This window comes from Cyprinus carpio, chromosome A1, assembly GCF_018340385.1.
Source record: "Cyprinus carpio isolate SPL01 chromosome A1, ASM1834038v1, whole genome shotgun sequence".
Lineage (NCBI taxonomy): Eukaryota > Metazoa > Chordata > Actinopteri > Cypriniformes > Cyprinidae > Cyprinus > Cyprinus carpio.
The window spans coordinates 38,992,919-39,017,019 of record NC_056572.1 but is presented as its reverse complement, the minus strand read 5'-3'; the positions used below and the strand labels follow the sequence as shown (position 1 = coordinate 39,017,019).

At 41.3% G+C, this 24,101-nt stretch overlaps 1 protein-coding gene across 1 annotated transcript in view; it reads left to right on the top strand.

Moving 5' to 3' along the window:
• The window catches only part of LOC109053284 (NACHT, LRR and PYD domains-containing protein 12-like), a 51,425-nt gene that overhangs the window by 4,945 nt on the left and 22,379 nt on the right, over positions 1-24,101 (top strand). The window contains 6 exon segments of the mRNA XM_042765846.1: positions 8,119-8,238; positions 8,528-10,381; positions 17,369-17,542; positions 17,746-17,884; positions 17,886-17,920; positions 18,571-18,744. Of these exon segments, the coding sequence (XP_042621780.1) occupies positions 8,119-8,238; positions 8,528-10,381; positions 17,369-17,542; positions 17,746-17,884; positions 17,886-17,920; positions 18,571-18,744 (2,496 nt within the window).

Genomic DNA, 24,101 nt, shown 5'->3' with positions numbered 1-24,101 from the left:
ACAATTCTGTGGACTTTGGAACCATTTTCGTTGGCGAAATAAAGCGAAACAGACGATTTGGTGTCTAAAATGTAAGTCACCTGATATTAAGTTCTTGTTTATTAATCTGTACGCTGAATAAAATCATCACATTTGTAATCATGCTAATATTGGGAGAAAAACGGCACTCTTTGTGTAATATTGGTTAACATAGATATTAAATTATATAAAAATGAAATATATACAGGGGCATATTTGAATTCTGAGGCATTAAGACTAAATCACGTGCACAAGTCTAACCTACTACGTCACGTAGTGCATGCGTGCACAGAATGGGTGTGTTTTTGTTTGGTTTTTGTAAAGTGAGATTCATACTCGATAATATCAGATCATTAAATCAACAATTACGATAACATAGACTACATATAACGCACACCCATACAGCACTGGCTCGATCAGGCAAGTGACCGTTCCGTCAACTGTCCCGAGCGTCATTCTCACTAGCCTCGGGCAATCGGGCAGTCCTTATTGTCGAGCCCTGGAAGGGCCCCTCAAGAGGTAAAGCCCAGGGGCCCCTTATAGTCTTAATGCGGCCCTGCCTACAGGTAATCATGCTCTTGAAGAGCTGGCACATGGTTGTCTGGTGTGACACACCTGCGGACAGATTGTCCCGCACATGCTCTCCTGTGCTGGCTTCTGTTTCGGGGTTCCAGTGCGTCATCTTCATGATCCTCCACAACTTTGGATCAACAGTGTCCCCATTCAGAAGACCGAGGTTGTGGAGCACTGCACAGCATGCAACAACATCTGGCACAAAGGCAGGACTCACTTCCAGGTCCTTGAAGAAGAAGACGGAGTGCCAGCTTGTCTTCAGCATCCCGAAGGCTCTCTCAACAATGTTCTGTACATGAGCATCATTGGTGTTGAAACAAACCTGTGCAGGATTCTGTTCAGGCTCTCTGTATGCTGTGATGAGGCAGATGGGTGCACACAAACAAGGATACCCACCATCTCCCAGGATGTGTTCTCCTGCAGGTGGATACAGGCCTCCAGTGTAAATAGGGCTGTTCTTCAGCACCCTAACATCATACACAGACCTGGGATACTCAACAAAGATATCAAGGTTCTTCCCCTGGTGGTGGCCTGCAGCTGACCAGAATGAAACCGCTTCCTGTTGAAATAACGTTGGGCGTCACTTGCCGGTGGTACAATTTGTATGTGTCAGCCATCTATTGGTCCAGTTACCACAAGGAAATCTGGAGACCCAGCCAGCTGGACAAAACCTGCTCCCACTGTCTCCAGGTCATCTGGGGTGGCGAGGGCAATCAGCCTCCTCTAATCCTGATGACAGACCTGCTCATTCTGTGCACAATGTCATGCAGCTCTTGGATGTCGAAGGCCAGTGACAGCAGCCTGTATGATGCTGCTCACAGTCTGAAAATATGTAGGGTTAATTTTTTTAGAATATAATTTCAATAGGTTACACATTTTTTGCTGATTTATCTATATCTATCTATCTATCTATCTATCTATCTATCTATCTATATATATGTATGTGTGTATATTGTCTATAATGTATATATTATGTATTTATGTATATATTGGGTGTGTTTGTACAGATATGTGTATATATTTGTATGTATATATGTGTGTGTATATTTCTATAATGTATTTGTGTGTGTGTGTGTGTATATATATGTATATATGTATGTATGTATGTCTAAGTTTACTATGTGCATTCATTCAAGTTTATTAATTGATTCATGTTCCTTTTGTTTCTTCTGTGTATTTTTATTTGTATTTATTACAATAAATTACTTTATATCCTTACATAAAATTAGGCTGTCATTCTTTTCACAGCTGTAGCTGCTGATATTCTGAGGTAAAAAAACAACAACTAAAAGCTACATTTATATTTAGCAAAAGATTTACAAGCAGTCAATTAAGGCGTGACCGACGCCTGCTTTGAGCTGTTAATTCAAACGACGTAAAAATGTTGACGAAAGCGGTAAGAATAACGAAAAACATCACCGATGTTCGCTCAGTAGAGTGTGGTCTTTATATTTTCGCGCTGTTGTGACGACGTATGTCACGTGACAATGTCAACATGGCGGATGTAGTACGTCCGAATTTCATTCATACTACCCACATTCATACTATATACAACATACTTTTCTAACTGTCGAGTAGTACGTTCAAATTCAAATGTAGTACCCAGTAAGCAGTATGCGATTTCGGACGCACCGACTGTGTGTTACAGACAATAGCCTGATTTCACCTGATCAGGTGGACAACCTCTGAAATAAAGTGTCACAGTGTCTGGTCTGTGTATCCCTGGGTGTCCACTAGAGGTCTCACTTCCCCTTATCGTCACCCCACTTCAGAACTACATTTCCCACAAGTCTTGTTGGTACTCATCACTGCTCATTGCACTCAGCTGTCCCTGGTCATTAATCATTGCACTCAGCCAATTCCCCGTTAGTATTGTCATTTCCCTGTGTATAAATACCCCGGTTGTTCTGTCATTGTTACGGAGTCCTTGTTTAATGTCACCCTGCTTTGTCGTGTTTCCTTGCCGTAGTTTATGTTTCTTGTTTTGGACTGCTTACCTGGATTTTGACCTTTGCCTGACCTACCTATTATTCTGCGTGTCGTGACAGTTGTATGTGAATGTATATGAGCATTTATGTTAGAAGACTGTTGTTAAAGGACTCCGTCATGCCTAGATCCAGCGGTGTGGGATTTCGAATCTGTCCCCAGCCACCATGGAGGAACGGAGGGGGGAGATTCCTGAACTTAACCACCCTTCGTCAAAGGGGGAGTGAGGTGGGTGGCCTGGTGCAATTGTTTTGGACTATGGCAGTCGGGTTAGGTTATAATGATGCAGCACTGAAAGCCTTGTTTAATGATTGCCGGATGACCCTTTGCCCAATGGGAGATGAAGGGGTTGGAGATCCTGGACTTTTGGAGGTTTACCCATTACCTGCGCCATCGTGCTCAGTGGGATGCAGCAACCACACCTGAGTCTCCAGACAAGACTGCCACCAGCCCAGCGCCACAGCACCAGATGGCCGCCAGCCCAGCGCCACAGCACCAGATGGCCGCCAGCCCAGCACCACAGCACAAGATGGCCAGGAGGACGTTCCCGAGCGGGCCGCTGCCGTCCAGGAGGACGTTCCCGAGCGGGCCGCTGCCGTCCAGGAGGACGGTTCCCGAGCGGGCCGCTGCCGTCCAGGAGGACGTTCCCGAGCGGGCCGCTGCCATCCAGGAGGACGTTCCCGAGCGGGCCGCTGCCATCCCCGAGGCGGTGCCCAATGCTGTTCCGGAGGCCGAGGCGGTGCCCGAGATGGTTCCGGAGGCCGAGGCGGTGCCCGATGCCGTTCCGGAGGCCGAGGCGTTGCCCGATGCTAGCCGAGGCACTTCACGTCTCCACAAGCCAACCAAATCAACTTCTGCTGTTCCGGAGGCCGAGGCGGGGCCCGAGGCCGTTCCCGAGGCGGTTCCCGATGCCGTGACCGATGCGGAGGCCGAGACGGTGCCCGAGCCGTTCCTGATGCGGTGCCCGAGGCCGTTCCCAAGGCGGTTCCCGATGCCGTGCCCGAGGCCGTTCCAGAGGCGGTGCCCGAAGCCGAGGCGCCTCACGTCTCCACAGGCCTTCCAGAGCACCTTCTCATCTCCACAGGCCGTCCAGAGCACCTTCACGTCTCCGCAGGGCCTCCATGATGGCAGGTTCCGCTCTGGTTGGTCAAATGGCGGGTTCCTCCCTGGCCGTCGGCACAACCGGAACTGACGGATCCTCCGTGGCCACCTGAAACTGCCTGGTCCCTCGTGGTCCCCTGAACTTTCGGGTCCACCCTGGCCCCCTGAACTGACTGATCCACCTTGGCTGCCAGTGGAGCCATCGCTGCCTGTCCCTGTTCCCCTACACGGGCCTGGCACTCCATCCCCTCCCCCTGTTCTACCTCCACCAGTCCACCTCCCTCCTGGTCTTTTTGGTTTGTTTTTTGTGTCTGAGGAGCATCTGGAAGCTGCTCCATAGAGGGGGGGTAATGTCACAGTGTCTGGTCTGTGTATCCCTGGGTGTCCACTAGAGGTCTCACTTCCCCTTATCGTCACCCCACTTCAGAACTACATTTCCCACAAGTCTTGTTGGTACTCATCACTCCTCATTGCACTCAGCTGTCCCTGGTCATTAATCATTGCACTCAGCCAATTCCCCGTTAGTATGGTCATTTCCCTGTGTATAAATACCCCGTTTGTTCTGTCATTGTTATGGAGTCCTTGTTTAATGTCACCCTGCTTTTTCTGGTTCCCTTGTGGATGTTCGTGTTTTGGACTGCTTATCTGGATTTTGACCTTTGCCTGGCTGGATTATGATATTTGGTTTATCCCAATAAAACACTGCTTTTGGATCTACCGTTTGTCTGCGTGTCATGACATAAAGAGAAAAACCTCATAGTCAGGAGGTAAAGCAAGTTCAGAGTGAAATTATAATGTCTTACATATTCATTTCAAATAGATTGTTTTGCCGTCAGAAGCCACGCAGTCCTTTCAACAGATCCAAACATTATTGGTATAATCATACTGTTTGCACAATTATTATTAGAATTGACCGTTTAGTGGTTTTTACACATCACATACCAGTAGGCCTACTCACTTTTTGATATTTACTTCACTTAAGCTTGCATATACAGGATTTGTTTTGTTTTTTTTATCAGCATGACAATCAACAGGAATGATAACCACTGTCATTTCTAATATATACAATCCTTAATACCGCATCATGTGCTGTCATATGACTTGAATCTGTAAAGACTGACCATCCCATAATCATAAGTATCTAAGCTGAAGGAGATATTTTATGCATGAAAAACATCAGTATCTCGTTCTGCTGGGTTCAGGTCATATTGGTGTATCTGGCGATGAGAAAGCAGAAGGAGGCTCTCAACTTACATAATTCAGAGCATCATATTCTACCCTCTGATCTTAGATTCAAGATTTTTTATTTGTCACATACATGGTAATATGGAGAGCATATGACCAGCAGTGTAATAAACAATTATTAAAGAACAAACAAAGGAGGAAAAAAAAAAAAAAAAAAAGCTTATAAAATGTGCAGGACAGTATACTATAGACTTAATTTTAAGATGAGCACGTCAGGGATCTAGGAAGGAGGACCCAATTGCAGAGTGAGTAACAAGGGTTTATTGACAAGACAGACCAATACCAGAGGGTAGTGAAGTGCACAAATGATACCACAAAAGGAACACAGTAAACAGGACCAGCTAGGGAAGGCCACTGGGACAGCTTCAGAAAACAACTGGCAGAATACTTTGGGAACAGAGGGGGTGGCAAGACCAGGCTGATGGAGAAGACCACACAAGGCACCATAGAGCAGAGCTAAGACTTTTGTGGACCACCGACTCTGAAGCAGACCGAGTGCCAGGCAGGTAGAACCAGGGCAGGACACACGGGAACAGGTCAGGAACTCAAACACAAGACTAGACAGGACGAAGCTTCACAGAAACAAAATTAAACCCAAGACAAAGGAAAACAAACCAATAAACTAATAAAGAGTTAAGTAACAAAAATAAGAAATAGTTACCAATTTAACCAACTTAAAGAATAACAAACAAAACCAAGAATCAGGACTAGAAAAACTAAACAAATACAAGTAAAAGCAAAAAGCAAGAACAAACAGATTACTAAACCAAGGAGCAAGACAAGAACATGGAACTACAAGGACTAGACAAAACAAGGGCACAAGACCAACCAGACAGGGAGACATATTCAGCCACATCCACATCCACATCCACATCCACATCCACATCCACATCCACATCCACATCCACATCCACATCCACATCCACATCCACATCCACATCCACATCCACAGACAACGAAAGAGGGGAAGAGAATGGCCACGAACCAGCAAACACAAAAGGGAAAGGGGCACTATAAATAGGGAGGAAAACACATGAGGAACAGGTGAGCACAATTAGACTAACCAGGCTAACAAGAGGGTGTGGTAGAAAGGAAACAAGGAGGAGGGGCTAAGGAGCACATGGCCAAGAAAGCAATAAACAAGGCCATGTGCTGACACAAGACATAGACACAAGAAACAAAACACAAAACAGAGTGACAGTGCAAAACCCTGACAGAGCAGGAATGTACAAGAGGAGAATGTGCAAACAGGTTGTACAGGGTATTTACATAGCAGCAACAGAGGTAAAAAATTAAATAAATAAAAATTATAGAAATTGCTGTGTGCAAGTGACAATGCCAGTATATTAGGTATCTTACTGATAATTAAGTGAATTCATGTAGAGTTTAAGAGACTGAGTTTGAGTTTAGGAACCTGATGGCCTGGGGGAAGAAGCTCCTCCTAAGTCTCTCAGTTTTTGCCATCAGGCTACGGAAGCGCTTACCAGATGGCGGCAAAATGAAAAGACATTTACCAGGGTGATTTGTGTCCTTAATGATTTTAACAGCTCTGCTTTTGCAGCGTTTGAGGTAGATGTCCTGCAGAGAGGGGAGAGCAGACCCTGAGATGCCCTCAGCTAAGCGCACAACTCTCTGCAGGGCTTTTCAGTCTTGACTGGAGCCGTTCCCATACCACACTGAGATACACTGAGTCAACACACTTTCTATGGCCCCTGAATAGAAAGTTTTCAGGATTGCTGGTGAGACCCTGAATTTTCTCAGCTGACGCAGATGGTACAGTCTTTGCCTGGCCTTATTAACCTGTGTTTGAATGTGTGTAGTCCAAGTCAGGTCCTCTGAGATGTTTACACCGAGGTACTTGAAGCTACTCACCCTCTCCACAGGGGTCCTGTCTCTTCCTGAAGTCCACAATCAGCTCTTTAGTTTTGTTCACATTCAGAGAGAGACAATTGTCCTGGCACCATGATGTGAGTTTCTCTAACTCGTCCAGGTATGTGGCTTCATTGTTGTTGGAAATGAGGCCCAGAACCACAGTATCATCAGCAAATTTGATAATAGATGTGGAGCTGTGGGAAGACACGCAGTCATGTGTGTAGAGAGAGTAGAGTAGGGGACTCAGGACACAGCCCTGTGGGGCTCCTATGTTCAGGGTGATGGAGTTGGAGGTGTACTGACCTACTTTCACCACTTGAGGTCTGCCGGTTAGTAAATCAAGAATACAGTTGCATAGTGAAGAATTCAGGCCGAGGTCCTTGAGTTTAGAAGCTAGCTTGATGGGGATTATAGTATTGAAAGCTGAGCTATAGTCGATAAATAGCAGCCTTACATAGTTCCCATTGCTGCTGTCAGTGTGCGTGAGAGAAGAGTGCAGGATGTGAGAGATGGAATCTTCAGTGGATCTATTGGGGCGATAGGCAAACTGAAGAGGGTCCAAAGTATCAGGGATGGAGGAGCAAATATTGTTCTTTATAAGTTTCTCAAAGACCTTCCTGACTGTTGACGTGAGAGAAACTGGATGATAGTCATTCAGGCAAGAGGGGTTATTGTTCTTAGGCACAGGGATGATGACAGGTTTTTTGAAGGAGGTGGGAACCACTGAGGTAGCAAGGGTCTCATTAAAAATAGATGTAAACAAACCAGTGAGCTGATCAGCACAGGATCTCAGAACACGGCCAGAAATCCCATCAATAAACTCTTATATTAATAACATGTGGCAGATAGAATGGGATGAATGCCATGGAAATAAGCTGCATGAAATAAATCCTAGTTTAAGAAGAATGCATTTTATCAATTTCCAATCTAGGTATGATCAAGTTGTTTTTAGGGCATACGAGACTCACACAGAGTTATTTATGAAAAGGTGAACCACCACAGTTCCTGACTGTTTGACTGACATTTTTACTGGAATGTACTGTTTTTAACATAAATAGACTACATACATACATACATGCATAAATAAATAAATACATGTGCCATCATGTGTCATCACTGACAATGGCAGAAGCAGCTCAGAACGATTTCAAAAACAGTTCAGTGCAGGTGCTTGATGAAAGAGTGAAAGAGTGATCTGTTACATCCTCTGTACATCTAGTTCACAACATCAAACACTTTTTTCTACTACATCTACACACCAAAGCAAACAAGTGACTGCAGTGTTCTGGCTAATAACCTGAGTTACTGATGTGTGTTTATCAGTATCTGCAGGAGGAGGAAGAGATCTTCATCTCCTGATCCCAGCTGTGTGTCTCTGAAGAGCAATATATCCATGCATCATCCTCCTGACCTCAGTGATGAACCGGTGACCTCTGACCCCAGGTGATTGTGAACATGTAACTAGTGGGTGATTTAATTATAACTAGTGAGTGAAACTAACAGCAGTTCATTTGAGAGCACATGAAAACACACTGAATGCATGCTGAGAGAGGAGTTTTGATTTTACCTCAAATTCATGGACAAAATTACAGTGTTTTAAAATAAACTTTGATCCCAGACATAAAACATATGAACAATACTAGACTGCCATCTGTAATGATTTACATTTTAATTTTGTTTATAGTTTAAATCCTGTATTTACATAATTTTATCTGTTTTTCCCCCTCAGCAGTGTGTATAGAGATGATAAGACCAGAGATCCTCCTCAAGCAGTGAATGATGAACTACAGAGAGTCAAAGAGCAGCACAAAACCAGCATGAAGAACAAGTATGAGAGATTATTTGAGGGACTGAAACTCCAGGAGAATGAAAGCCTCCTGAACAGCATCTACACACAGCTCTACATCATAGAGGGAGAGAGAGAAGGAGTGAATGAAGAACATGAGGTTTTACAGATGGAGAAAACAGCCAGAACACAACCCTCACAAGACACTCCAATCTACTGCAATGACATCTTTAAAGCCTCAGCTGAAGCAGGATGTGAGGAGAAAGAGCAGATCAAGACTGTTCTTACTAAAGGCATCGCTGGAATCGGAAAAACCGTCTCTGTGCAGAAGTTCATTCTGGACTGGGCCGAGGGAAAAGCCAATCAGGATGTAGATTTCATGTTTGTGCTTCCATTTCGAGAGCTGAACTTGATCCGAGATCATCAGTACAGTCTTCACAGACTTCTGCTGGACTTTCATCCTGAACTTCAAGATCTGGACTCACAGATTTATGAGGAGTGTAAAGTTGTGTTCATCTTTGATGGTCTGGATGAAAGCAGAATCACACTGATGTTTTCAGACGCTCAGAAAGTTTCTGATGTGACTGAGACTTCATCAGTAGCTGTGTTGATGTCACAGCTCATGAAAGGAGAGCTGCTTCCCTCTTCTCTCATCTGGATCACCTCCAGACCAGCAGCAGCCAATCAGATCCCCTCCGAATACATCCACCGTCTGACAGAAATTCAGGGATTCACTGAGCCTCAGAAGGAGGAATATTTCAGGAAGAGAATCAGTGATCAGCATCAAGCCAGCAGAATCATCTCACACATCAGAAGAGCAAGAAGCCTCCACATCATGTGCCACATCCCCGTCTTCTGCTGGATCTCATCCACTGTGCTTCAGAAGCTCCTGGAAGAAGATCTGAGTGCAGAAATCCCTCAAACTCTGACTGAAATGTACATCCACTTCCTGCTGATTCAGATCAACATGAGGAAGCAGAAGTATGAAGAGAGAGATCCAGAGAAACTCCTGCCGTCCAACAGAGAAGTGATTGTGAAACTTGCTGAAATGGCTTTCAAACAGCTGATGAAGGGCAATGTGATGTTCTATGAGGAGGACCTGATTGAGAGCGGTATAGACGTCACTGACGCCTCAGTGTATTCTGGGATTTGCACTGAGATCTTTAAGCAGGAATCTGTGATTCATCAGAGGAAAGTCTACAGCTTCATTCATCTGAGCGTTCAGGAGTTTCTCGCTGCTTTCTATCTGCTTCACTGCTGTTTAACAAAGAACAAGAAACCACTGCATGAATTCAGATCTCACAGATTTGACTCTGACTCTGATGAAGACTCTCTGTATGATCTACTAAGATCAGCAGTAAATAAAACTCTTGAGAGTGAGAATGGACAGCTGGATCTGTTCCTGCGGTTCCTGCTGGGCGTCTCACTGGAGTCCAATCAGAGACTCTTACAGGATCTACTGACACACACAGAGAACAGCTCAGAGACCATCAGGAGAACCACACAGGACATTAAACATAAGATCAAGGGAAATTATCATCTCTCACCTGATCAGTCCATCAATCTGTTCCTCTGTCTGCTGGAAGTGAAAGACCAGACTCTGTTCAGAGAGATTCAGGAGTTTGTGAAATCAGACAAACACTCAGAGATGTTTCTCTCTCCTGCTCACTGCTCAACAATCTCCTACATGCTTCAGATGTCAGAGGAGCCGCTGGATGAACTGAACCTCAAGAAATACAACACATCAGCTAAGGGGAGAAGAAGACTGATACCAGCTGTGATCAACTGCAGAAAAGCTCTGTGAGTGTTTCATCGTGAACTAAAGTATCATATTTAATAATGAATCTGACTCCTTTAAAATAAATGTTCCTGAATTAGAGATTTTCTCCTGAATAACAGGCCAGAATCTTAAAGGAGTCACGACATGTGTTTTTAATACAGTAGATATTAAAGTAAAAGGTCTGTTAGCGCCATGGGTAAAAACAACCCCGTCACATGAGAAACTCGTTCATTAAATCAGCAGCAGCTGCAGCAAAGAGACGCTCCACACATTAGCTGTGTCCCAAAGTTTAGTGCATGGACTCCAGAGTGTGCATTTGAAGTGCGAATGCGTCACAGCGGCGCGACGAAGGCTGATGAATTTCGAAAGCAACTTCATATGCGCCCTTCATTTCCCATGAAAATGAAGTGTACATCTTATAGACGCTTCGCACCCTACCATATCCCAGAATCACTTGCGCGCATATGACAACGGTGTTTATATTCAGAGAACACGGGAGGTGAGAATTAATTCCAGGAAAAATAGTTTCTGGCCATGAAACCATTCTCCTGTCCTTATAAAATTTAGGTTACTGAAAAGTAACAAATAAGCTAAAGTACTACATAAGTAGCTAAGATCAAACATTTCATTGACTTTGTGATGTGAGCATTTTAGACAGAAGCAATCATGAATATATATTGGATTTTAATAATTGAACTAATAATACATCAAACTACGATTCACACAGAGTACATATGCATATAACATTACAAACAGTAAAAACAAATACAATACAAAAAAAACGGATATCAAATGAGAGAGAGAGAGAGAGAGAGTGAAAGGGTGAGCGAGAGAAGGTGAGAGAGAAATAGGCGAGATCAGAGTGATCGCCCAGTATGGCAAAATCACATACAGTAACCTTTTGAAAGACAACAAGGAATCAGATCACCTTGAAAAAGGAAATAGACAACCTTAAGCAGCGTTTAAATCTCTATAGGAAGTAATACTTGCATGTGGGTATCTTTGTGCCTGCTAAAGACGAGCGTGCGTGTGTCATCTGTTGGAGCTGGGCGTGTTCTCTCGTGTCTTCCGGGGCGAGCAGACTCGCGCGAAGTACTGGACGATCAACAAACGTGGAGTTACCAAAGAAATGATTCAGAGTTCGTCTCCCTCGTGTAGGGAGAGGCAAATATGAGAATAAAACTTAGTAAAGAAAAGAAAAACGGAGATGAAAGCTCCCTAAGGAACCATCGAAACAGACATGCTCGGAGACGAAGTGCCACGAGAACGTTCTGTGTTAGTCTCTTATGGAGCAACTGGGTTCACGCCTCTGTTTGCGCAAACAACCAATGAACGTCCACGATCTGAAGCGGGAAGAAGTTCCTTTGGTCCGTGTACGTTTTGATAGTTTGTTTTTTTGTTTGAAACAGAAAACAAAATAACGAGAAACCACCTGTTTTTCGTTTGTCTTTTCAAACCAAAAACAAAGAAACGGAAAAAAAGAGCCGTTCTCCCGTTTTTGGTTCTGAATCCAAAAACGAAAAATGACAAAACCAAAATCAAATAACGGTCCGATTTTGGTTTTTTGAAATTCCTTTTTCCATTTTTTCGTTAGAAGATCTACATTGAAATACAGACAGGTTGGCCACGTGACCCGGAAGTAATAATAAATATGGCCTATCAAAATAAAAGCCAAGCTTTTAGAACGGTCATAATATGCAGCGATGACGTTATACCAGAGTAACGTTAGAAGAAGAAAAATCTATTAATAAATAGCCTTATATAAACCTGGACCGGAATAAATATGTTAGCAACAGTAGTTTATTACAGCTATTTAATATCGTGCCTCTCCAGACATCACCAGTCACGTTTAATGAGCGCATTGTTTGGCTCAATACAGTTGGTAATATAGGTTAACCTAAGAACTTATTGTGTGTGCAGAGTTGTTATATAATTAAATTTATATTTAATGTGGTTTCCACCGTAATGGACAGCGAACTGACAGCGATTCAACGTGAATTCCCACGTGACGTCATGCGTAGGCCTAATAACGTTACTAATAATGAGGGAGATTGGGATTCCGCCATCAAAATATCAGTCACTATCTCGTCTTTGCCATTGACACCCTCGTAAAACTTGTGTTGGTCCTCAAATATAATTTTATCCTAACGCATCATAAAAGCCCAAGGACACGCTGTTACCTCGCTCACGTTATACAGTGTTAATAGAAATGTATTGAACAGGCTAGTTAACTAATAGTGATAGTAGTTTGTTTATAATACAATCAAAAACAACATATGTGAAGGTTCTCAGTCCTCCATGTAACGTTAATAATCCAACAAAGTTTAAAATCAAGGGCAGTTCAAAACGATTACAGACACCAGTAGGTGTCGCACTGTGTCTACTTTGTGCGAGCTACTGTCATGGAGATATTGATTTATGTTCTGTAATTAAAACACTTCCCATTATTTTCATTACAACTGTGCTTTCACAAAATCACGTTTCTTAGCACAGCTGCTTAAGGCATTAGCCTACTCAATAAAATGAGCTCTGTCTCCTCATGTTTGATTGTCTGATTTACATGTGCTATTATACTGCGTGAAGTTTTAGGAGTTGACTGTAACCAGAGGTGGAGAGTCCAGGGGTCAGAAAGTAAAAGTCCTGCCATATGTTTATTCCACCCATGAACTCAGCAGCTGACTTCACCAGAGGAGGAATCAAGTCATTCCTTCCAAGTCACAAACAAGTCTCAAGTCAAATCCCAAGTCCTCAAAGAGTTTAAAGTTAATGAGATAATTAAGTGACTAATTAAATGATGATTGTGCATTAATGATGAACACCTGCTGTTGTTGTAAATTACAGAGAATCAGACGTTAATGTTTTATTGGTTAAAATTATGCCACCATCATGGAGATCAGTGTTTGATTTAGTTGTGCTCTTGACCCTTGACTTGTTGTACTAGAACTTTCTCTGTAGTTCTATATGTGGGCTTGTAGAGAAAAGAGATCAGTGATATGCATTAAACAGATAGTCACAATGAGCTGGTGTGATTATATTCAAAACAGTGTTTGTTTTTTTCATAAGTTCAGATTTTGAATAATCATCCCAATAAAACTACAGCATGCAAAAAAAGTACTGCTCTAATATTTACAGAGAATAAGTTTTAAATCTGTGTAACACATACAGAAATTTGAACTCCAGTGCTTTTTAGACACACACAGATATCAAGAACCAGCATATGAATCTCTACAATGGTGAAAATCAACAAAATGCATCATGTTGCAATACATGAAAAACTCCCATAATGCACTGCAGTATGAATAATTATTTGTCACCACTGTTGAGGATCATATGATAAATGTTCACGGCTAAATGCCTAATCCTAAACAAGTTTTTTTTTCTCTTAATATTGAAGTATTATGGTGGCAATGTATAATGAGATATCACTCTTTTTTTAAAGAACAATAAAGAAATTCAAATCAAGATCATACAGTCATCAAAAGCATAAGTTACCTGCTAGCTCAAGATTTGCTTCAGCATTGCGCAAACGTTTGCTATGAAACAGTAATTCGCTTACTTAGAAGCAAATTTATCAAAACTGTTAAAAGGCTCAAGAGTCCAACTGAAGCAAATACTGACCACAATTATGGTGGCAAAGTTTTTTTTTTTCCCTTTCAATTGATTTCATCCAAGGCTGTGCTTAAAGTCAGTTGTAGTTCTTATGTTTCTCTTTTCTTCAGTGATGTTGATTGTTAACAGCAGGTGTTCATCACTAATGCACAATCTTCATTTAATTAGTCACTTAATTATTTCATTAACTTTAACTCTTTGAGGACTTGGGATTTAACTTGAGACTTGTTTGTGACTTGGAAGGAATGACTTGATTCCTCCTCTGGTGAAATCAGCTGCTGAGTTCATTGGTGGAATAAACATATGGCAGGACTTTTACTTTCTGACCCCTGGACTCTCCACCTCTGGTTAGCGCTGCATATTATGACCGTTCTAAAAGCTTGGCTTTTATTTTGATAGGCCATATTTACTATTATTTCCGGGTCACGTGGCCAACCTGTCTGTATTTCAATGTAGATCTTCAAATGAAAAAATGGAAAAAGGAATTTCAAAAAAACAAAATCGGACCGTTATTTGATTTTGGTTTTGTCATTTTTCGTTTTTTAAATTACACACATTTAAAGTTTTATTAACACATGATAAAAATGCAGATACTCCAATTTGATATGGAAGACATCTAAGCACAAAAAGGAAATAGTCAATACATTTAGAATACATTTACTTTCCTTTTTCCTTACAAGAATTCCTAGCGAGCTGGGCCTTTTCTGTTTCTCCCAGTTGGGTAATAAAGTTTTATGGCCTGGTCAGGAATTTAAACCCAGCCATGCTGGCACCAGGCCGGTCATTCAGCTTGCAGAGAGTTTGATTTACCTGCATGAGTTCAGGGGCTAAAAGCTTTGTGTTTTAGCCAAGGAATGTGCATTGTTTTAGATTCAACGAGCCATGATTCATTAATTCAGAACCAATGAATGAATGAACTGCTCATACACTACACTCATAACAATTTTTTTTTTTTCCTATAACCACGAGAGCTACATCGTGTTATGTCAGCGATAGTCAGAAATCTGAAGCACCTTATGGTGTTCCCCATGGTTCATCCATTGGTGCTTCAGTATGATCTGTCCTGAACGCAGATTTGTGGAAATATCACTACACATTAATCTACTTGAAAAATGATTTCAGAAGAGATCAGAATAAATCAAATTTAACAATTTATTATTTGTCAGGTAAAATTGTATAATGCCAATTACATAATGAAATGATCAGAAGGCAATTTAGAAAAGATAATGCAATTGTGAATCACACTGTAGCCGTTGGCAAGCCGCTCCTGTACATAGACACTGTAGCCATATGGGAAAACAGCCAAGAGTTCCACGCAGGAGACAAACAAATTTAACATAGTCACACATGTAACAGTTATCCTAATTTAAGACAAACGGTCTAAAATGCATAGCAAAGCACTCAGGTGTTTTAGAGAATAAACTTAACTAGCTTATGTGCACATGTAGTAGCACATACAACTATACAGTGTGCTCTATGGGCACAATGTGTTTAACACAGTTACATTTTTTAAATCATACCTGACAGCAAAGAGACACACAGCAGCGAGAGTTCTGGTGCAGAGCTCCAGAGACTCTCACACACTGCATGAGGGTTTTTCTGATTACAGAATACCCCTGCAATGTTTTGTCACTTCGCTTATATACTCAGACCAGACAACAAAGAAATCTTCAAATCAGTTGTAAAAACATAAAGAGCTTTTGGTGTGTTAGGTTCTCGTGGCCACAGGGTCACACCTGGCTTGGAGATAGATAGACAGACACAGACCCCTAAAGGGGGACACACCCCCTCCTCAGCAGAACACAATTCTACAACAGTTTTCAATCTTTCTTATAATACAAGTGACTACTGTGAAATTGAGACCAATTTACCAATCGCACAGAGACCTTTAAAATGACACCAAACATGAAAAGTTTACGATCATGAATCCTGAAGATATAGTAAATGTTTTATGTAAGCGTAGCAACTTTTAGTTGCCTGGACCATGTGCCCAGGGGGGAAGGATGGGTGAAGGGACCAAAGAGCAAATGGTCTTTCTTCCAGATCTTCCTATCTGTTGTCTTGTGGCATGGCATTTGCATTGCGAGAGTTCCTGAATGTTTGGCTTCACAAAGAATTCATTTCATAAGGAAATAATTTCACTCCTTTCAAAACAAAAACCTCGAAAAATGAAATATGACCTGCCAAATGATGGCCAAATCACAGAGATATCGATTCACATGGGACTAATATTATCACAGGACCTTGGTGTTGGGCAAAAAATGGTAGGTCATTTGCGGGGGAACTTCTACTTGACAAATTACAGGTATGGCCGATTCGCACGGGATTAAGATCAGACAACCTCTACAATTATAACAAATGACTGGAGGTCACCAGGTAATACTAATGTCACAGTGTCTGGTCTGTATATCCCTGGGTGTCCACTAGGGGTCTCACTTCCCCATATAGTCACCTCTCTCCAGGTACTACATTTCCCACAAGCCTTTGTCCGATTCATCACTGTTAATTGCACACCTGTTAATTGCACTCAGCTGTTCCCACTTTCATCTTTTACACCTGTCCATATATACCCTGTTTGTTTCTATCAGTGTCATGGAGTCCTTGGTTTATGTCACCCTGCTTTTCGTGTTCCCTAGTGTTTGTCATGGTTCTTGTTTTGGACTGCTTTTGTGGATATTGACCTCTTCCCTGACTGGATTACGATTATTTGGATTCTCCTAATAAAACACTGCAAATAGGATCTCTCTGTTTGTGTGTACGTTCGTGACAACTAATCCCCTGCGAATAGGGCTTCTGAAACACAGATTTCTCTAAAAACCCCCTGTAAAACTAGTCCCGTCTGAATAGGGCTTTACTGTGAAGCTTAAACTACATATCAAGCATTTATTGAACACGTCTCGTTTGATCTTGAATGGCTGTGACGTTGATTAAAGTTAATAAAGCAAAATAAAACAAAGCATGTTACTGTGCCTGTGAACACCATTGACTCAAACTAATTTAACTGAAGCACCAAATAATGGGAAACTAAAAATATTTATCAAATTAACAATATAGCAGTAAGGATTTAATCCAGTAAAAAAAAAAAAAAAAAATTAAACTGCAATAAATGCATGGCTGTCTGGAGAATCTCTCAAAACTTGAAATTGTTATACTTCCAGAAAACATTGCTATATTTAGCAAAATGTTAAATATTCATTAGATGAATAAACAGTCAGGAGCTCATCTGATCTCAGATATGAATCAATCTGAATGATAAAATGATTATCTCACTCTCAGGAGCTCATCATATTGTGATTCAGTGTTCAGATCATTTCATCCTCCATTCCCCGAGGACAGAAACTCTTTGTAAATGTCTTTATTGTTTTGTTATTTCTTAAATTGTATTTAATCTCTTCTAGATTTTCTGGCTGTTATCTCTTAGAACAGCATTGTGAAATTGTGTCATCAGCTCTACAATCCTCAAACTGTGTCCTGAGAGAGCTGGATCTGAGTAAAAATCACCTGCAGGACTCTGATGTAAAGTTTATTTCTGATGGACTGAAGAGTCCAAACTGTCAGCTGCAGATACTGAGGTATTAAGAACATATAAGAGATCATTTACAGTCAACTGATCACAATGTGTGTGTGTGTGTGTGTGTGTGTGTGTGTGTGTGTGTTTGTGTGTGTGTGTGTGACTCTCACTCTTGTGTGTGTGTGTGTGTGTGTGTGTGTGTGTGTGTGTGTGTGTGTGTCTGTAGATGATCTAACTGTTGGTGTGTGTTCTTGTCTCTTTCAGTCTTGCTGGCTGTAATCTCACTGCTCAGTGTTGTGAGAGATTGTCATCAGCTCTACAATCCTCAAACTGTGTCCTGAGAGAGCTGGATCTGAGTAACAATCACCTGCAGGACTCTGGTGTAAAGTTTATTTCTGATGGAACTGAAGAGTCCAAACTGTCAGCTGCAGATACTGAGGTATTAAGAACATATAAGAGATCATTTACAGTCAACTGATCACAATGTGTGTCTGTAGATGATCTGACTGTGTGTGTGTGTGTGTGTGTGTGTGTCTGTAGATGATCTGACTGTGTGTGTGTGTGTGTGTGTGTGTGTGTGTGTGTGTGTGTGTGTATGTATGTAGTTGATCTGACTCTGTGTGTGTGTGTGTGTGTGTGTGTGTGTGTGTGTAGATGATTTAACTGTGTGTGTCTGTAGATGATCTGACTGTTTGTGTGTGTGTGTGTGTGTGTGTGTGTGTGTGTGTGTGTGTGTGTGTGTGTCTGTAGATGATCTGACTATGTGTCTGTAGATGATCTGACTGTGTGTGTGTGTGTGTGTGTGTGTGTGTGTGTGTCTCTGTAGATGATCTTACTGTTTGTCTGTAGATGATCTGACTGTGTGTGTCTGTAAATGATGTTGCTGTGTGTCTGTAGAAGATCTCTGTGTGTGTGTGTGTGTGTGTGTGTGTGTGTGTGTGTCTGTAGATGATCTCATTGTTTGTGTCAGTAGATGATTTAACTGTGTGTGTCTGTAGATGATCTGACTGTGTGTGTGTGTGTGTGTGTGTGTGTGTGTGTGTGTCTGTAGATGATTACAGTTGATGTGTGTGTTCTTGTCTCTTTCAGTCTTGCTGGCTGTAATCTCACTGCTCAGTGTTGTGAGAGATTGTCATCAGCTCTTCAATCCCCAAACTGTGTCCTGAGAGAGCTGGATCTGAGTAACAATGACCTGCAGGACTCTGGTGTAAAGTTTATTTCTGATGGACTGAAGAGTCCAAACTGTCAGCTGCAGATACTGAGGTATTAAGAACATATAAGAGATCATTTACAGTCAACTGATCACAATGTGTGTCTGTAGATGATCTGACTGTGTGTGTGTGTGTGTGTGTGTGTGTGTGTGTGTGTGTGTAGTAGTGTTGCATGATATACGGATACTAAAAAGGTTTTGCGATACTCCACTTTTAAAAATGGTACGATTCCTCATTTTACTAGTACCAGAACTTTTAGAATGACAGTGTTTTAATAATAGCTGTATTTCTTGAGTTCCTCGACGTGCGGCAGAAGGACAGTGTGTGTTCAGCTCTGCTTCAGCTCCCTGCATGAACACTGTCCGTGCCAAACTTTATATATCCACGCAGCACAGCATTTCTTAAAGTTATTGACAATTTAGGAGTGAATAAGAAACTTGCAAAAATGAGAAAATAAAGTGCAGGACGTGCTTGATGTTAAAAAGAGTTATTAAGCGCAACAAACCTCAAAAAGCGATATCACAGACAAAGTATGTGATGGCAAATTCAGATCTCTTTCAGCTGTTACTGCGCTTCAGCGGTCAAATACACACACAATCATGTTAAAATGCCCGTCCTGGTTTATGACTGAAACGAACATTAACAGCTGAGAAAGAAAACGCGTGTCAAGTCAAGTCAAGTCATCTTTATTTATATAGCGCTTTAAACAAAAAAGATTGCGTCAAAGCAACTGAACAACATTAATTAGGAAAACAGTGTCAATAATGCAAAATGACAGTTAAAGGCAGTTCATTGAATTCAGTGATGTCATCATGCAGCTCAGTTCAGTTTAAATAGTATCTGTGCAATAATTTGCAATCAAGTCAATGATAACGCTGTAAATGAAGTGTCCCCAACTAAGCAAGCCAGAGGCGACAGCGGCAAGGAACCAAAACTCCATCAGTGAGAGAATGGAGAAAAAAAAACCTTGGGAGAAACCAGGCTCAGTTGGGGGGCCAGTTCTCCTCTGACCAGACGAAACCAGCAGTTCAATTCCAGGCTGCAGCAAAGTCAGATTGTGCAGAAAGAATCATCTGTTTCCTGTGGTCTTGTCCCGGTGGTCGTCTGAAACAAGGTCTTTACAGGGGATCTGTCTCTGGGGCTCTAGTCCTGGTCTCCGCTGTCTTTCAGGGCTGTAGAGGTCCCTTTCTAGGTGCTAATCCACCATCTGGGGTGGATACATACTGGATCCGGGTGACTGCAGTGACCCTCTGACTTGGATACAGACTGGATCTGGTGGCTACGGTGACCTCGGAATAAGAGAGAAACAGACTAATATGAGCGTAGATGCCATTCTTCTAACGATGTAGCAAGTACATCGGGTGTTATGTGAAGTGTTCCCGGTTTCCGGTTTACCTAATTAATGCAGCCTAAAAATCCTTTAACGGATTTGGATATTAGAGGTGTATTAGTATTTTATGTGTAAGCCAGGTTAAAGAGATGGGTCTTTAATCTAGATTTAAACTGCAAGAGTGCGTCTGCCTCCCGAACAATGTTAGGTAGGTTATTCCAGAGTTTGGGCGCTAAATAGGAGAAGGATCTGCCGCCCGCAGTTTGACTTTGATATTCTAGGTATTATCAAATTGCCAGAGTTTTGAGAACGGAGCGGACGTGGAGGACTATAATGTAACAAGAGCTCATTCAAATACTGAGGTGCTAAACCATTCAGGGCTTTATAAGTAATAAGCAAGATTTTAAAATCTATACGATGTTTAATAGGTAGCCAGTGCAGCGTTGACAGGACCGGGCTAATATGATCATACTTCCTTCTCTAGTAAGAACTCTAGCTGCTGCATTTTGGACTAACTGGAGTTTGTTTACTAAGCGTGCAGAACAACCACCCAATAGAGCATTACAATAGTCTAACCTTGAGGTCATAAACGCATGGATTAACATTTCTGCATTTGACATTGAGAGCATAGGCCGTAATTTAGATATATTTTTGAGATGGAAAAATGCAGTTTTTACAAATGCTAGAAACGTGGCTTTCTAAGGAAAGGTTGCTATCAAATAGCACACCTAGGTTCCTAACTGATGACGAAGAATTGACAGAGCAGCCATCAAGGCTTAGACAGCGTTCTAGGTCATTACATGCAGAGCTTTTAGGTCCTATAATTAACACCTCTGTTTTTTTTCAGAATTTAGCAGTAAGAAATTACTCGTCATCCAGTTTTTTTATATCGACTATGCATTCCGTTAGTTTTTTTTCAAATTGTGTATGTTTCGCCAGGCCGCGAAGAAATATAGAGCTGAGTATCATCAGCATAACAGTGAAAGCTAACACCGTGTTTCCTGATGATATCTCCCAAGGGTAACATGTAAAGCGTGAAGAGTAACGGCCCTAGTACTGAGCCTTGCGGTACTCCATACTGCACTTGTGAACGATATGATACCTCTTCATTCACTGCTACGAATTGATGGCGGTCATATAAGTACGATTTAAACCATGCTAATGCACTTCCATTAATGCCAACAAAGTGTTTCTAGTCTATGCAAAAGAATAGTGTGGTCGATAGTGTCGAACGCAGCACTAAGATCCAATAGCACTAATAGAGAGATACAACCACGATCAGATGATAAGAGCAGGTCATTTGTAACTCTAAGGAGAGCAGTCTCAGTACTATGATACCGTCTAAATCCTGACTGGAAATCCTCACAGATGCCATTTTTCTCTAAGAAGGAATATAATTGTGAGGATACTACCTTTTCTAGTATCTTTGAAAGAAAAGGGAGATTCGAGATCGGTCTATAATTAACTAGTTCTTTGGGGTCAAGTTGTGGTTTTTTGATGAGAGGCTTAATAACAGCCAGTTTGAAGGATTTTGGGACATACCCTAATAACAATGAGGAATTAATAATAGTCAGAAGAGGATCTATGACTTCTGGAAGCACCTCTTTTAGGAGCTTAGATGGAATAGTGGTCTAACATACATGTTGTTGGTTTAGATGATTTAACAAGTTTATACAATTCTTCCTCTCCTATAGTAGAGAATGAGTGGAACTGTTCCTCAGGGGATCTATAGTGCACTGTCTGATGTGATACTGTAGCTGATGGCTGCAGTGGTTACAATTTTATCTCTAATAGTATCGACTTTAGAAGTAAAGTAGTTTACATAAAGTCATTACTGCTGTGATGTTGAGAAATGTCAACACTTGTTGATGCTTTATTTTTTGTTAATTTAGCCACTGTATTGAATAAATACCTGGGGTTATGTTTGTTTTCTTCTAAAAGAGACGAAAAGTAATCAGATTTAGCAGTTTTCAATGCTTTTCTGTAAGATAGGTTACTTTCCCTCCAAGCAATATGAAAAACTTATAGTGTTGTTTTCCTCCAGCTGCGCTCCATTTTCCGGGCTGCTCTCTTTAGGGTGCGAGTGTGCTCATTACACCACGGTGTCAGACTCTTTTCCTTAACCTTCCTTAAGCGTAAAGGAGCAACTGTATTTAAAATGCTAGAAAAGAGAGAGTCCATAGTTTTCAGTTACATCATCAAGTTGTTCTGAGGTTTTGGATATGCTAAGGAATTGGGATACATCAGGAAGATTACTTACAAAGCAGTCTTTTGTGGTAGAAGTGATGGTTCTACCATACTTGTAACAAGAAGTAGAATTTACAGTTTTAGCTATATGAAGTTTGCACAAAACTAAATAATGATCTGAGATATCATCGCTTGGCTGCATAATTTCAACACCATCAACATCAATTCCATGTGACAGTATTAAATCTAGAGTATGACTTTGACAATGAGTAGGGTCCTGAGACGTGTTGTCTAACCCCAATAGAGTTCAGAATGTCTATAAATGCTGATCCCAATGCATCATTTTCATTATCAACATGGATATTAAAATCACCAACAATTAAAACTTTATCTGCAGCCAGCACTAACTCGGATGTAAAATCAGCAAACTCTTTAATAAAGTCTGTATGGTGCCCTGGTGGCCTGTATACAGTAGCCAGTACAAACATCACAGGGGATTTATCATTAACATTTTGTTTCTCTGGATAATGTTATATTAAGCACCAATACTTCAAACGAGTTATACTTGAAGCCTGCCCTCTGAGAAATCCTGAAAACATTGTTATAAATTGAAGCAACACCTCCCCCTTTACCTTTTGGACGTGGCTCATGTTTTAAACAGTAATCTTGGGGTGTAGACTCATTTAAAATAATGTAATCATCAGGTTTTAGCCAGGTTTCTGTCAAACAGAGTGCATCTAGATTATGATCAGTGATCATATTATTTACAAAAAAGTGCTTTCGTAGAAAGGGACCTGATATTCAATAAGCCAAGCTTTATCATTTGTTTATCCGTATTGCATCTGTTTTTTTATTTGTTGAACCTCAATAAAATTGTTGCTCTTAAATCGGTTTGGACGTTTTTTGTATTTTCTAGCCCGGGGAACAGACACAGTCTCTATAGTGTGATATCTAGGTGAAAGAGTCTCTATGTGCTGAGAATTAACTGACTTCTGTGATGTGAGGCGGCTAACAGACAGTCAGTTTAGCCAGTCTGTCTGCTTCCTGACCTGGGCCCCAGTTAGTCAAGTACAAACTCTAAGACTATGTGCCATATTTCTAGAAAGAAGAGCGGCACCACCCCAGGAGGGATGAAGACCATCTCTTTTCAACAGGTCAGGTCTGCCCCAAAAGCTTGTCCAATTGTCTATGAAACCTATGTTATTCTGCGGGCACCACTTAGACATCCAGCCATTGAGTGATGACAATCTGCTATGTATCTCATCACCACGGTAAGCAGGGAGGGGACCAGAGCATATTACAGTGTCCGCGTGTGTATCAATAAATTGTATCCTTGCAGCTCTTAAAGTGACAGCTGACTAATATTCCTGCTACTGTCTGTCTCTACGATGTTGATCAAGAAAAATAGAAAATCACTCACTAATCTTGACTAACTGTACTAGCTTTAATAAGGATAAATGATGAATGTTTTATTCATGCAGTGAAGACTATGCAGTGCTTACTTTTACATTATGATTATTTTATTCAATTTCTGTATCATCTCTTTCTTCAATGTTACTGTTAAATAGACCTACTGTACCTAAAAACACAGTTTATTTCATTTGTGTCTTTGTTTTATTGTATTAGTCCTTTTGTTTGTTACTTGCATCTATGTTCTTATTGTTAATAACAAAAATGACTATATCATGATATAAATTGCTATTGTGAAATAAAATTACTCCTAGTGTTGAATAATATTTTGGTCATATTTCACACCCCATCTCGTGCCCTCAGCTAACTTACCAATGTAGTAAAGATATATACATAGATGTAGGCTTGGATGTATCATAGTCATAGACTGGTATTTGGTCACCATAGGCTTGTGTGGTGGCACTGGCATGTGATTATTAATT